The sequence below is a fragment of the Penaeus monodon genome, chromosome 10 (genome assembly GCF_015228065.2).
Source record: "Penaeus monodon isolate SGIC_2016 chromosome 10, NSTDA_Pmon_1, whole genome shotgun sequence".
In the NCBI taxonomy this organism is placed as follows: Eukaryota; Metazoa; Arthropoda; class Malacostraca; order Decapoda; family Penaeidae; genus Penaeus; species Penaeus monodon.
Window position 1 is genome coordinate 19,123,188 of NC_051395.1, and position 12,500 is coordinate 19,135,687.

Consider the following 12,500-nt stretch of genomic DNA (forward strand, 5'->3'; position numbering starts at 1 on the left):
CTAGAGAGTGGGATCCATATTCACACCGTGATCAATAAAACAATAGAGATTGTTAATTGAAGGACCTTTTGGTCCCAGGGAGTAAAACAGTCATGTATACTCCAAATTGATGATAATAAAATGATAAAAAAAAGACATTTTAGATCAAATGCTTTTTGATCTTTGAGTTCCCCTAGTCCTTGATAGATCCTCGTCTATGTGCATTTGTCTGCAGTCTTTTTGCTATAATTTTATTTGTCTTATCTGCATGCTATTAATATGTTAAAGCATGTTCGTGCTCGTCAATTTTTTCAGGTGCCATCTCAGCTACTTTAGTTGGTCCTCCAGATGTTCCATTTGTATTCTTTCTGTTTTTATTCTGTTGCATCATTGTGTGCTTCTTTGTGATTGTAGAGAGTTTGTTCATGGATTAGCCATTTATTATGGAATCTTTTGGTTCATTCCAAATATTGGTGTATTTTACTACTCATTTATTTGTTTAAGTTACTATTCAGAACTTCCATTTGTGATAGAACAGATGAATTTCAGGACCATTAATGTCAGAGTATTTTGATAGGAGTCACAAATAATAAAAATGTAAAGAATATTTTTATCAAAATAGTTCAGTATCCTCATGAATATGGGTACTGTATTGCTGCATTTAACCTTTATGAGGGAATACATATGTAAAGTTTAGATTATGCCCTCATTTCATAAGCATTCATACAAATAAATATATATTGCAGTCACTTTAAGTCAACAAGCAGCTTTTATCTTGATGAAGTCATTGGGTTGTTTGTGTGGAAGGGGTAGGATGTCTTCCATATTATAATATTTTGCTAAATATATTTCCTAATGAAATTTTGTCCTTAAAGTTAATGTAATTTTGTATTCATAAGAATTTACTTTAGGAAAGGGAGTTCTTATGGATTAAGAATTGATGAAATTACAAAGAAGCTCTTCATGGATTTACTCATTTATTACCAGCAGAAATTTGGAAAGCAATTTTGCTATGCTATTATAGGCATTGTAGTGTAGTAATAGTAATCTTTCTAAGAAATAAAGAATTTCTGTAAAGCCAAAACCAGTTTTATATGTAATTCAGTTCCAATGTTTGTATTATTTGATGATCAGTAGATGCTTCTAGATTGACTTCTAAACAGATTTTTAAATACAGAGCAGAGTAATGATCTATTGTATGATGCTGTATGAAGTAATCAGGAATAGATGCTTAAACCTCAGAATTTTGTACATCAGTTGAGCAGTGCTCTGTGCTTTTATAGTAATAATTAAAAATGAATTGTACATTATAAAATTGCACTGATTTGCAGGGAATATATTGCAGTGCCAATTTCAATAAATCTTTGTAAAATAACTAATTTGATGGTACCAGAATTAGTCATTATTATTCAGACAGCATAAATATCTTTGCTCTTTTTGTACTTATTGTGTATAAAGGAATACACTTCACCTATTGATGGAATTTGGAAATACTGTAAACTTTGAAAGTTTTCAGAAGATAAAGTTACCCACTTATATTTAGTTATGGATAAGGATAATTATTCTAATACTAATTTGATAATGCTTATGTGTGTGTGTGCAGGTGAAGATCTTATGACAAGATCAATGACTGCAGCAATCCCTGCATCAGCGGCAAGACGACGCACCGATCTGATGCCAGCAATGCCGAGTTTGCGAGACTCATCTGGCAGCACTCGAAGTAGTCCTCGCCATCGATCGCCAGGTAGGGCGTTGTCACTGGGAAGGCTGGATGAACTGGCCCGGCCACGCCAACGCAACCCCCCTCTTGCACCCCTGCATGAGACTACCCCTTCTTCTGTGCGCATGAGTCAGCCTGCTCGCACCATGTCCAAGAGCATGTGTCACCTGGGCCCTCGACCTGCCAGAACCCAGACTGGCCACGCTCTGGACATTACAAGTGGCCAATTGGACAGAGGAGTATCTCGCAGCTCTGTCACTCTGGCACAGCCTCGTATGACACGTGCTGAGATGCTTAGACAGAAAAAACTGCGAGGTGTAGCCTTGACATCCAGTGGAGACAGCAGTACCAGCAGTACGAAGAGTAGCTCTACAACACAAGGTAGGTTGCATGCCAGGCTCTGGGACCCAGACTCACACTCTTCATGGGATCACATTGAACACTTGTATATAATAACTTGCTGATGTTACTCTTTCCAAACTGCTTTTGAAATTAAATGTCTTTTGGATTATATTTTTCAAAATGATCAAAATATATATATGCAATATAAGAAAAATGTGCATGGGCAGATGATAGTTCCTACAGATGTAATCTGGCAATATGTATGAGGCACTTTTTATGTATACATATGCATACACATACACATACACATACACATACACATACACATACACATACATATATACATACATATATACATACATATATACATACATATATACATACATATATACATACATATATGTATATATATATGTATATATATATATATATGTATATATATATATATTATGTATATATATATATATATAATATATATATATAATATATTATATATGTATATATATATATGTATATGATGTAAAATATTATGTATATAGTATATATATATGTATATATATTAGTATAGATGTATATATATTAGTATATATGTATATATATTATGTTAATATTATTATATTGTAATATATATTATATGTATGTATATATATATGTATATATATATTATATAATATATATATTATATATATATATATATATATAAAATATATTATGTGTGATTGTTGTGTATATATATATGTGTATATATATATATGTATATGTATATAATATATAGTGTATATATATATATATGTGATATAATATATATATATATATATATATATATATATATATATATATATATAGTAGAATGGCAATAGATAGTCTCTGCTGCTGATGGTGACTGTGAAGCTTTTTCCTGTAAAATTGTTCCATAGCCTGTTCCACATTGCAAGGCTGCTAAAAATATTGTACATGTCTAGAGAGTGGATCACTATGATTTCTATTTTGTGCAGGTTTTTGCCACCATCATCTTAATTATTTGTCTGTGTATTATAGAGTATTATTCTGACTTCCACACTGTTGATTGATAAAAGACTTAAAGTTCTTGATATGATATGAAATCACCATTATTAAAATGAGTGAAATGTCAGTTTGTGTTTGAGTCTTAGTAAACTGTTCTTGGATTTTCTCTGGTCATCTTGTATTAAATAACATGTTGCCTTAGATCCATCTGGAAACTATTATGTCACCATGTTAACAACATTTGATTATCAATTACTTTCATAATATTTCAAATTGGTGAAGGAATATAATTTATTACACACCTCACACTAATGAATATTAAAATTTATAACGAGTTACCCATAACTCAAATAGGGAAAAGAAAGTCTGAGTCCCACCCTGCTTCTGCCCCGTGTCTCTTCCTCGCTCACTCGCAACCTCTCTGCTTCCTCTGGGGTATTGTGCTATCTCATTACCTGCTTGACTTTGGTGATGTTCTGTGAGTGCCATGGCTTCTCCAGCATGATGGTATGATTCTCTGTAACATGGTAGCTCCACACAACAAGGAAACATTCACACTTTATCCAAGGATTTGAAGACACAAAATGGTTTAATTTAAAGTTTTAGGGGACAAGGCATTTGTGACATGTTCTGTGGGTTTTGTTTAAGTCTCATCCTACAGTGTTTGTTGGTTACCTAGAAATTACTTATTCTGAAATCTTTAGATTGCCTAAAGGAAATGAAAATTTTACTGCATTATAGAATAGTCGCGTATGACTTAGAGTATCAGGTATGAGCAGAGGATTATCCTTTATTGTGCAGTATTGGTAAGTTCAATTATAAGACATCTCACATACGTAAAAGAAACAGAAGATTTAATTTTATGCTAATTCTGTAAAAACAGTTCACTTGCTTTTTATTTTCAATTTTATTTTATTTTTTTATTTATTATTATTTTTATTTTTATTTATTTATTTTATTTTATATTTTTTTTTTTATAATTTTTTTTTTTTTACAACTAGTCAATTACCACAATATTCAGCAAAGAAGTTGAAGCTACAAATCTAACTTGTAGATTTATATTCTAGAAGGAAACTTGATTGTGTGGTGCTAGTGAATGACTTGTGTTCATGTCAATTGTACATTATATTGATTGCCTGACATTGGATTACTTAAGGACAGAAATCAGTGTATCCGGAGGAGACATAGTGCAACACAGAAACTTTTTCATTCACAAATGTTGGTTGATGGATTTCCTTAATTTGTCAATCTTTCTGAAATTTTCCCAATTTCTATAGCTTTTAATTTCTCTCTGTATTTCCAAGTTACAGTCAGTCTTTCATGACATTCTGTATACACCTGCACCTCAGTTATTACACTTATGGAGATCATGTTTTGTTGTCAAATACAGACTTTTCTGTCTTTCCTTTAGTCTTACTACAGTAGGGAGTATTAGTACAAGTTCAAAAGTATTAGTTAGCATTTCAGAGTTTATATATTTTGGCATAATTTCACAAATGACTTCAGTTACAAAATAGGTGTTACTTTATGTATTTGTCCTTAGAGGACTTCTTTTCATAGGGGATTGCATGTTTTGTAAATGTGATGATGTACAGGAATGAATAATTCTGAATTTTCAATCAAAAGATAGGAAATGGGAAAGTTTCAATAGCAGTTACTACTATGAAAAAAAAGATGTAAATCAAAATCAAGTATGGAATGTATAGCATGATGCTCTTTTCAAATTACAGGTTAATGCTTAGCATCCAAACTAAGTTCAATGCTTTACACCTAAACACTCTAAGACACCTGAATCACAAAATATGGAAGTATTAGTGTTCTTATAAGGAAATGCTCACACATATATCACAAATATATAAAGAATTACACTTCAGCCACCCACACATTTTAAACCCACTCTTTTGGATGTGAAAATATTGATTCAGTTGTGTTTTGCCTTTTGAGCTTGTGTTTGCTTGTAAGGTGAAACTTCCCACTGAGAGAATTTTCTTCACAAAGATTAGCTTGATGGTAGGTTTGCTTGGCTCCTCCCTTAGTCTTGCTCATCAGTGAAGTCAGTCAGTAGGCTTATGTAGACTTGGAGGTAAGTGACAAGTGGTGAGAACACCATCAACTGAAATAAAGGTATAGTATAAGTAGCTTGGAAGTCTTCCCAAACAGCAGTGTTTGGAAAGAATGTTGTTAATTGTCACTTGATTGGTATGTGGTAACAAATTAACCAATATGGTATGAACAACTACTGATATTAACAAAGTTTTTATCTACTAAAAACATTACTAAACTGATACTTGTTGATAGGTGTATGTGTGTTTGTGTATATACATACTTTGTATTTGAAATAAAAAAGGAAGTTTGTTTGAGCAGGTATTAAGTGCCTGACTGATCCTCTAATCTTGCAGTACTGTATCTATGACATACTACAGCACACATTTGCTAACATATAGTTCCACTTAGGTCCTTCATCTTCTTTTTTCCTCTTTGATGTACTTCATGTGTTCTAGAACTTTGAATGTCCTGTATAGTAACCTGTCTTAATTATATTAATGTAGCAACTTCTTGCTCTGTGTTCTGTGCTTTATGATAGAATAGAGATTCAAACTTGCTAAGATGGTAATCTGATGCCATATCTACAATTCATTTGCATTAAAATCAACTCTAATTAGACATTGCTAGAAAGACCAGATGAGCATATTGTCCATAAAACTTTCCATGGATAAACTTGTCATGTCATATATGTGTTTGTGTGTCTGTCAAGCTTATGCTGGCTTCTGTATATTGTTTGAAGCCCAGCTTAACACAGCGTGCTGGCTTGCTCTGCCCCCACAGGCATGCGCAGTGGAACGGTCACCCCGAACTCTCCCTCACGTCCCACTTCTGCATTGAGTCAGGGATCAAACAACAGCAGCCAAGTGTCCCTCAGATCCCGCACTTCTCCCCGCAAGCCTCGCCCTCTCAGCATTGCTGGATCTTCACTCTCTTCAGCTGATAAACCCAGAGATGCCGTTCCACCCTCCAGGGAAAGCAGGCCCATGGAGAGGAAATGTATGTGTTTTCTCTATCCAAACCTTCTTTGCTTTGCCTTGTGATTTGCCTGCTGTTTCAGATCTTCTGTTCTTCTTTCTTTCCAAAAAGCTTTTGTAGAGTAATTTCTAGGCCTTCTGGCCTTCCATGATTTGGCTTACATACTTCTTTTACTTAATGTATTTTATGCTCCACTATTCATATGATGTGACAATTATTTCAGTGTCTGTTGGCTCAACTTCATCTACAAAACCAGCAAGGGCCAAGAGTGCAGGCTCTGACAGAAGTGCTCCAGCCACTCCAGCACGCACACCAGTAAAAGCCACAACACCCAAGAAAACTCCGTCACAGGTTAAGGCTGAGAATGCAGCTAAAAAAGCTGTAGAGAAGAGTAAGTCAACACCAAAGACCAAGACTACTCCAAAGACGACCCCTCTACATTCTCCGGCAGTTGAAAGCAAACCTCTTCCTGGATCAAAAGAAAAGAGGGTCTCTCCACAAAAGGAAGACAAACCTGCTGAGCAGAATAACAAAGAAACTAAACAGCAGCTGACAGAAACTGATGCCACAACAGAAGCAAAGCCTGATACTGCAGATGCCAGTCAGGGGGCCCCAGCTCAGGCCCCTGTTGAGGAGAGTCAGCCTGAAAAGGTTGTTGAACCCACTGCTGAACCCACTGCTGAAACCACTGCTGAACCCACTGCTGAACCCACTGCTGAACCCATAGTAAATGACACTGATGCTAAATTGGAGCCAACTGAGGAGCTCACACCTGCTAAGCCGCAAGAATCAGTTGCAAAAGAGCCTGAAAACAATGAAACTCCGAAAGCAAAGGAAATGGAAGGTTCTCAGGAGAACTTGGAGAAAACTGAGGAATCAGAGAAGACCATGATTAAGAAGGCAGCAGATAAGCCTGTCACTGGGTATGCAACTGAGGAGGATTACAAGGCAGCCCTTGCAGAAAAGCGGCGTCAGGCAAGAGAGGCCAAGGAAAGAGAGCTTGAATTGGAACGCCAGAGACAGGTATGTTTTGATCAGGAAAAGGAAAGTCAAGTGTATTTACAGTATTCCCATGAGGCATTTTTCAGTATTTAAATCTAAGTATTTGCATCTAATATTTTGTTTTTTAATACAGCCAATATTAAAGATGCCAAATCATGTAATTGGAATACAGGAATTATACTTTTTGTTTCCTGCTAATTTTTCTAATTGCTGTTTGTAAGAATGTATTTATTAATTTTTTTCTTTTCTTTTATTTATTTATTTATCTTATTTTATTATTATTTTTTTTTTATTATTATTATTTTTTTTCTTATCGGATTCCCTTTCATTTTTTTTTTATATCTCTCATTGAATCTGGTAGCTTCACTGCTGTCAATACATGGCCCAAAATATGGGGATTAGGCTTACTTGATTGACCATTCAAATGGGTGCGTGGCTTGTAGGCTGGGTGCACTTGAACACTTGTGTGTGGAGACAAGACTCCATGCCTCCCCTTTGCAGTGTTATTTTCTCTTTTTCTGCATAGGCATTTTTAATTTTTTTGCCATTTTTGTCATTTGATTTTTCCTTGCACAGACTCTAGACTATCATCTTTTTAGGTAATCCATAACTCAGTGTAAGAACAAAAACAATAAGTAATATATTTTTATTTGTGTAATATAGAAAAAAAATGTAGTCTTCAATTTTCTATAATACAACCTGCGCCACTGGTCATTGTGTCCAGGAATAAGATCCTGGAAAGAGCATCATCTCTTGAGCCGACTCTTTTCCTGTCATGGCTCACAGACTATACATTTTACACTCGTTTATCAATGGAAATACTGCAAAAGCCCCCTCCTAAACGCTAAATGAGTCTAATCACCCTCCAAGAGGTTTGTGCACTCAAGGTAAGTCTCTCGTCACCCCAGCCTTTAGCTGAAATGCACATGACAGCAAGTTCACATCACCCCAGCCCACAGCCAGATGTTCCCATGACAGCATAAACATGTCCCCGCCCCTATAGCCAATTTTTTTTTCATGACCTGATGATTATATCATCTGGATCATAGGGGTTAAGCAAAATTCTATGTTCAATAAGATCAAATAACTTATGAAAAACTAACACTCTCTGTTTAGTTGGCAGAAGAAGAGCGTGAAAGAAGAGAGGAGGAGGAGTACCTCAAGATGCTTGAAGAACAGAAGAAGGCTGAAGAGGAGCGCTTGAGAAAGGCAATTGAGGAAGCTGATCGCCAACGTGAAGAAGAAGCAAAGAAAAAGGAAGAAGAGGAGAAGCAGAGGGAAGAGGTATTATTATTATTATTATTATGTTACTGTTATTCGTAATGTTATCACTCATGTGTCATTATTTTCATGATTATTACTATTTGTCTGACTTTCTTATTTTGTATTTCAGAATGAGCGCGTAGAACAACAGAAACGTCTTGAGGCAGAGGAAAAACTTCGCCGTGAGGAAGAAGAGCGTCAGGCCCGCAAGAGCCGTGTTGCAGCCATCATGGCAAGGACTCGTGGCAAGGGAGGATCAAACACACCTACCAAGGTAGGTCTCTTTTTGCCTTTAGGTTGAATGGAACTGCATATGGTGGTTTATTTATTTATCTTTGTGTTTAATGTATTCTCATTTTATTTTCTGATTCCTTTCATAGAAAAGATTTTATATTCTCAATAGTGAGTCAGATAATATGAAAAACAGCAAATTGGTTGAACTAAAGAATTATTTTTATGTTTATGACTATGGGTTCTTATTGCTATACCAGAAGGTATATAGATCAAATGAGAATTATCTTGAAGAATAGTTCCACATGTATTTCATAATGTGGATGTTTTGTTTTTGAGTTCTATTCCACATTGTTTTTTCAGGTTTTATTATGGAATAAAGTAGAAGTTAATATTTCGAAGTCCAAGGTAAAAAGAGAGATGTTCATGATGCCAGTAATAAAGTATAATTGTGTATTTTAAATACGACATTTCATGTAGCAGGTGCTACATGCTTTCAAGCCTTATGTAATGCTTGGTTTTCTGTATGTTGCTTTGCATTATGAATTTTAAAATACCAAGAGCATATTTTGTGCCAAGGAATCTGTATTGATTCAGAATAGGAATATGCAAAATGTGTAGCAGTAACTGATGTTGGCTTTGTGAATAAATATATCTGTCTGTGGAAGTCTGGAAATATTTTCTTCCTGTCATAAGGAATATGACATTGCTAGGAAATTTATTAGTAGAATTGTGTGGTATATTCAGCTACATATACAGTCCACTGTGGATTTGTTTTATTAATTTTATTTACACATAGGTGGCTCAAGAAGTTAGTCAACTTCTCAACCTACCTGATCTCATCTGTTTACCCAATTTTCATGAAGAAAAGTTATATTTCTTCTTACTATTAATATTATTAGTATTATCATAATCAAAGGTTCAGGTAGACAGGTGAGGTCAGCCATTGTAGTTGACTCCTTTGTGACCAAATGCCTGTGAAGCCATCTGTGTGTACAGAAACAAAATCAGTCAAAACAAAACATTAGCGAAGAGTGCATGTGCCCCTGCCAATGGGTTATTGTCTCTCTCTGGTCCCACCTTTTTTCTCACAAAGGATGTTAAGGTTGTTGAACAGTGTTAAATATTGATATTGTTATATTTGATTTTTCCCCTTTACTTAAATATGACAATATAAAAGCATACTGAGTTTAGTTCAAGTGTGCAGATAGAATATAATTCAGTTAGATAATTTTTGCTTTTAGCATGTAAATAGGGTGAATATTAGTGAACAGTTAATTGACATTCATACTGAGTGGGTGTGTAGTCTGATCACTTTGTTGTGTATAATAAAATGTGCCATTCTTTTCTAATAGATGTTTTAACGTAAGTCATTTGTGCCTTACCTTTTTCTGTTCTGGCATTTGAGGAGGTGTATAGACTTTAGTATTGATTTTATCTATTTTATTCTAGGCTGAAGCCAAGACTCCATCTGATGAAACCAAGGCCTTCAATGAGAGTGACATGAGCAGCAGCATGACAGACTCTATGATCAATGCTCTAGTTTCCCAGAGTGAGGGTTCCAGCCAGCCTCAAAGTGATGCATCATCACAGCCTGCTCAGCCCTCAAGTGATGTCTCATCCAGACCATCACAGCCTGATGCAGTCTCTGAGAATGCTGTAGTAGCTGGTGTTGAAATTGATTCTAAGACACCTGCTGTCAAGTCAGCAACACCTCCCCGCGATGTGACTTCAGCTTCCATGGGTGTTGAATTGACGCATTCTAATACTGAGGTTACCCGAGCCACAGAGAACTCAATGGTCGATGACCTGATTAGTGGTATTGCCTCAGTTAAAGTTGAAGAGCCACATGTGAATGGAGATTCCCCAGTGCCCATGGACACGACTCCCACACAGTCTGTAGACTTGTTGGGAACCATTAGTGATGTACATAGTGTAAATCATAACGGAGTAGATAATACACCTGCACAGACCAGTCAAGGGTAAGTTTGTATCTTTACTGAGTGTGCAATTTATCTGCTTCATTATTTAATGTATTGTCTAACCTCTCAGAAAAGGGATTTTACAGAAATAGGTCACAAAAAAACCCTTAGTCTATTTTTAAAACATTTTTTTGATGTAGCCATTTGTAGCTCCTTGAAGAGGAGCATGTGAGGAAATAGTTAATGAAAAGATAGGCTGAATGTTTGAATGACTGAAGTGTAATTTCTAACTTATCAGGTGGTCATGAAATTAAAAAATGGGTGTTTGGCTTCAGTTCTCCTTTAAACCTGCCTTTAGGTGGAGTCCTTTTTATGTTTTCAGTTACATTTTGTTCTTTTCTTTGCCCACAAAAAATTGTTTTGTTTGCATGAGTATACTGAAGACATTATATTTATTTTAGTCTAAAATCCCAGATCATAAAACCCTCATGTGCAATTACATTGTTGAAATAAAAATCAAATTATACTATTCAAACAGTCTTTGTTGGTATATTTTAAACTTGTTAGAAAAAAATATTAAAATTTCATTTAGTTATTTGTCTTGAAGGAGCTCAACAAAAAGACACACAGAAAAGGGATATAATTTATACATCCATATTTCCACTGGATTAAATAAAAGGAAGAATAAATGTTCATATCCAAGCTCTTAATTAATGTGCAGTGAAACATCTTTAAAAGCTCATTGAACTTAAATTCAACATTGTAACAAATTACAGACTTCAAGGACTGAAAGGTTGGTAATGTAAGCATTTGTATATTACCTATCATTAAGGTCACAACTTTTTTTGCACTTTTCTTTGGTGTTCAGAGGCCTCTGAAAGTTTTTATAGTACAGATAGAAGGATCAGATGACAACAGACTCACACTACAACCTGCATTAACTGAACAGATTGTTTAGGAACTCTTGCCAAGGAGAGCTGAGACTTTTTACTCATTTAATGAAGCTTTACTTTGTCTTTGGATGTTCAGTTATGGGTAACAATTTACCTTTAGAATATCAATGCAGAGTAGGCTTAGCAGTAATATTGGCCCCTTAAAATCCAAAGTCATTACTTTTATATTGTTTACGAGCATGGGACCTTGCATATATCTTCCTTTCTCTCCATCATTTTGAATATTTTTCCTATAGCAGCACATGAAACAAGGCAGGCAGCACACTCTACCAGGAAACAAACTGTGTGCATCACTTTAAAATTGATTTGATAATACATCTTTGTTTATATGATGTCCTATACCTCTGATATCTCTTTCCTTGAATGATACCCATTTCTCCAACTTTAGTTTGAACATTTTTCTTTCCAATAATTTTTTTTTTCTTTTTTGTTTCTTTTTAGTAGGTATAGCCTTATGTGCAAAATTATGATTTTTCACAATATTATTAATTTTCCTTTAGGCATATAGAACATTAACCACGTGAGAAAGCTATAGGGAAATTGTATTAAAGTTCAGTATAAGGAAGGTGTAGGTTATCAACATAACAATATTAAAATCAAATAAAATCAAAGGCATCACTGCTCTTTTGCAAATTGCTTTTACTTTTCTCATGATTCACAAAATCATTCAGTTATGTGTTGTTTTTTATATGAGACTTAAAAGAGGCTTGGCTGTATATATGTACATCAGATTAAATGTTTTCTTATTGGCGGCTGTGTTGAAGTGATACATTATTATTTAAGATGTGTCAAGTAGTCAATTGTTTTCTACCAAGAGCACTTACAATACTTATTATATTGTAGGTAATTCAGTCAAGTTGATACCTGGATAATTAGCTAATTCATTTTATCTTCAGTTTTCTTTTTTTTTTTAGTCAGTGCTAAACCATATGCAAGAGACTATTTGAAGGAGATGACAAAAATATGAAAGAGACCATCCCGCAACTCTGGGTGGGTGGGGGGGGGATGAAATTGAATTGTCAGTTTTGAATATGGTTATATGGAGAACGAGAATGTTAAGTG

The 12,500-nt window shown here is 34.8% G+C and overlaps 1 protein-coding gene across 1 annotated transcript in view; it reads left to right on the plus strand.

Annotated features, from left to right (window-relative positions):
• The window catches only part of LOC119577909 (serine/arginine repetitive matrix protein 2-like), a gene marked incomplete in the record, with an annotated part of 115,942 nt that overhangs the window by 96,571 nt on the left and 6,871 nt on the right, over positions 1–12,500 (plus strand). Inside the window, 6 exon segments of the mRNA XM_037925575.1 lie at positions 1,583–1,723; positions 5,873–6,088; positions 6,291–7,090; positions 8,186–8,353; positions 8,463–8,606; positions 10,016–10,545. Of these exon segments, the coding sequence (XP_037781503.1) occupies positions 1,583–1,723; positions 5,873–6,088; positions 6,291–7,090; positions 8,186–8,353; positions 8,463–8,606; positions 10,016–10,545 (1,999 nt within the window).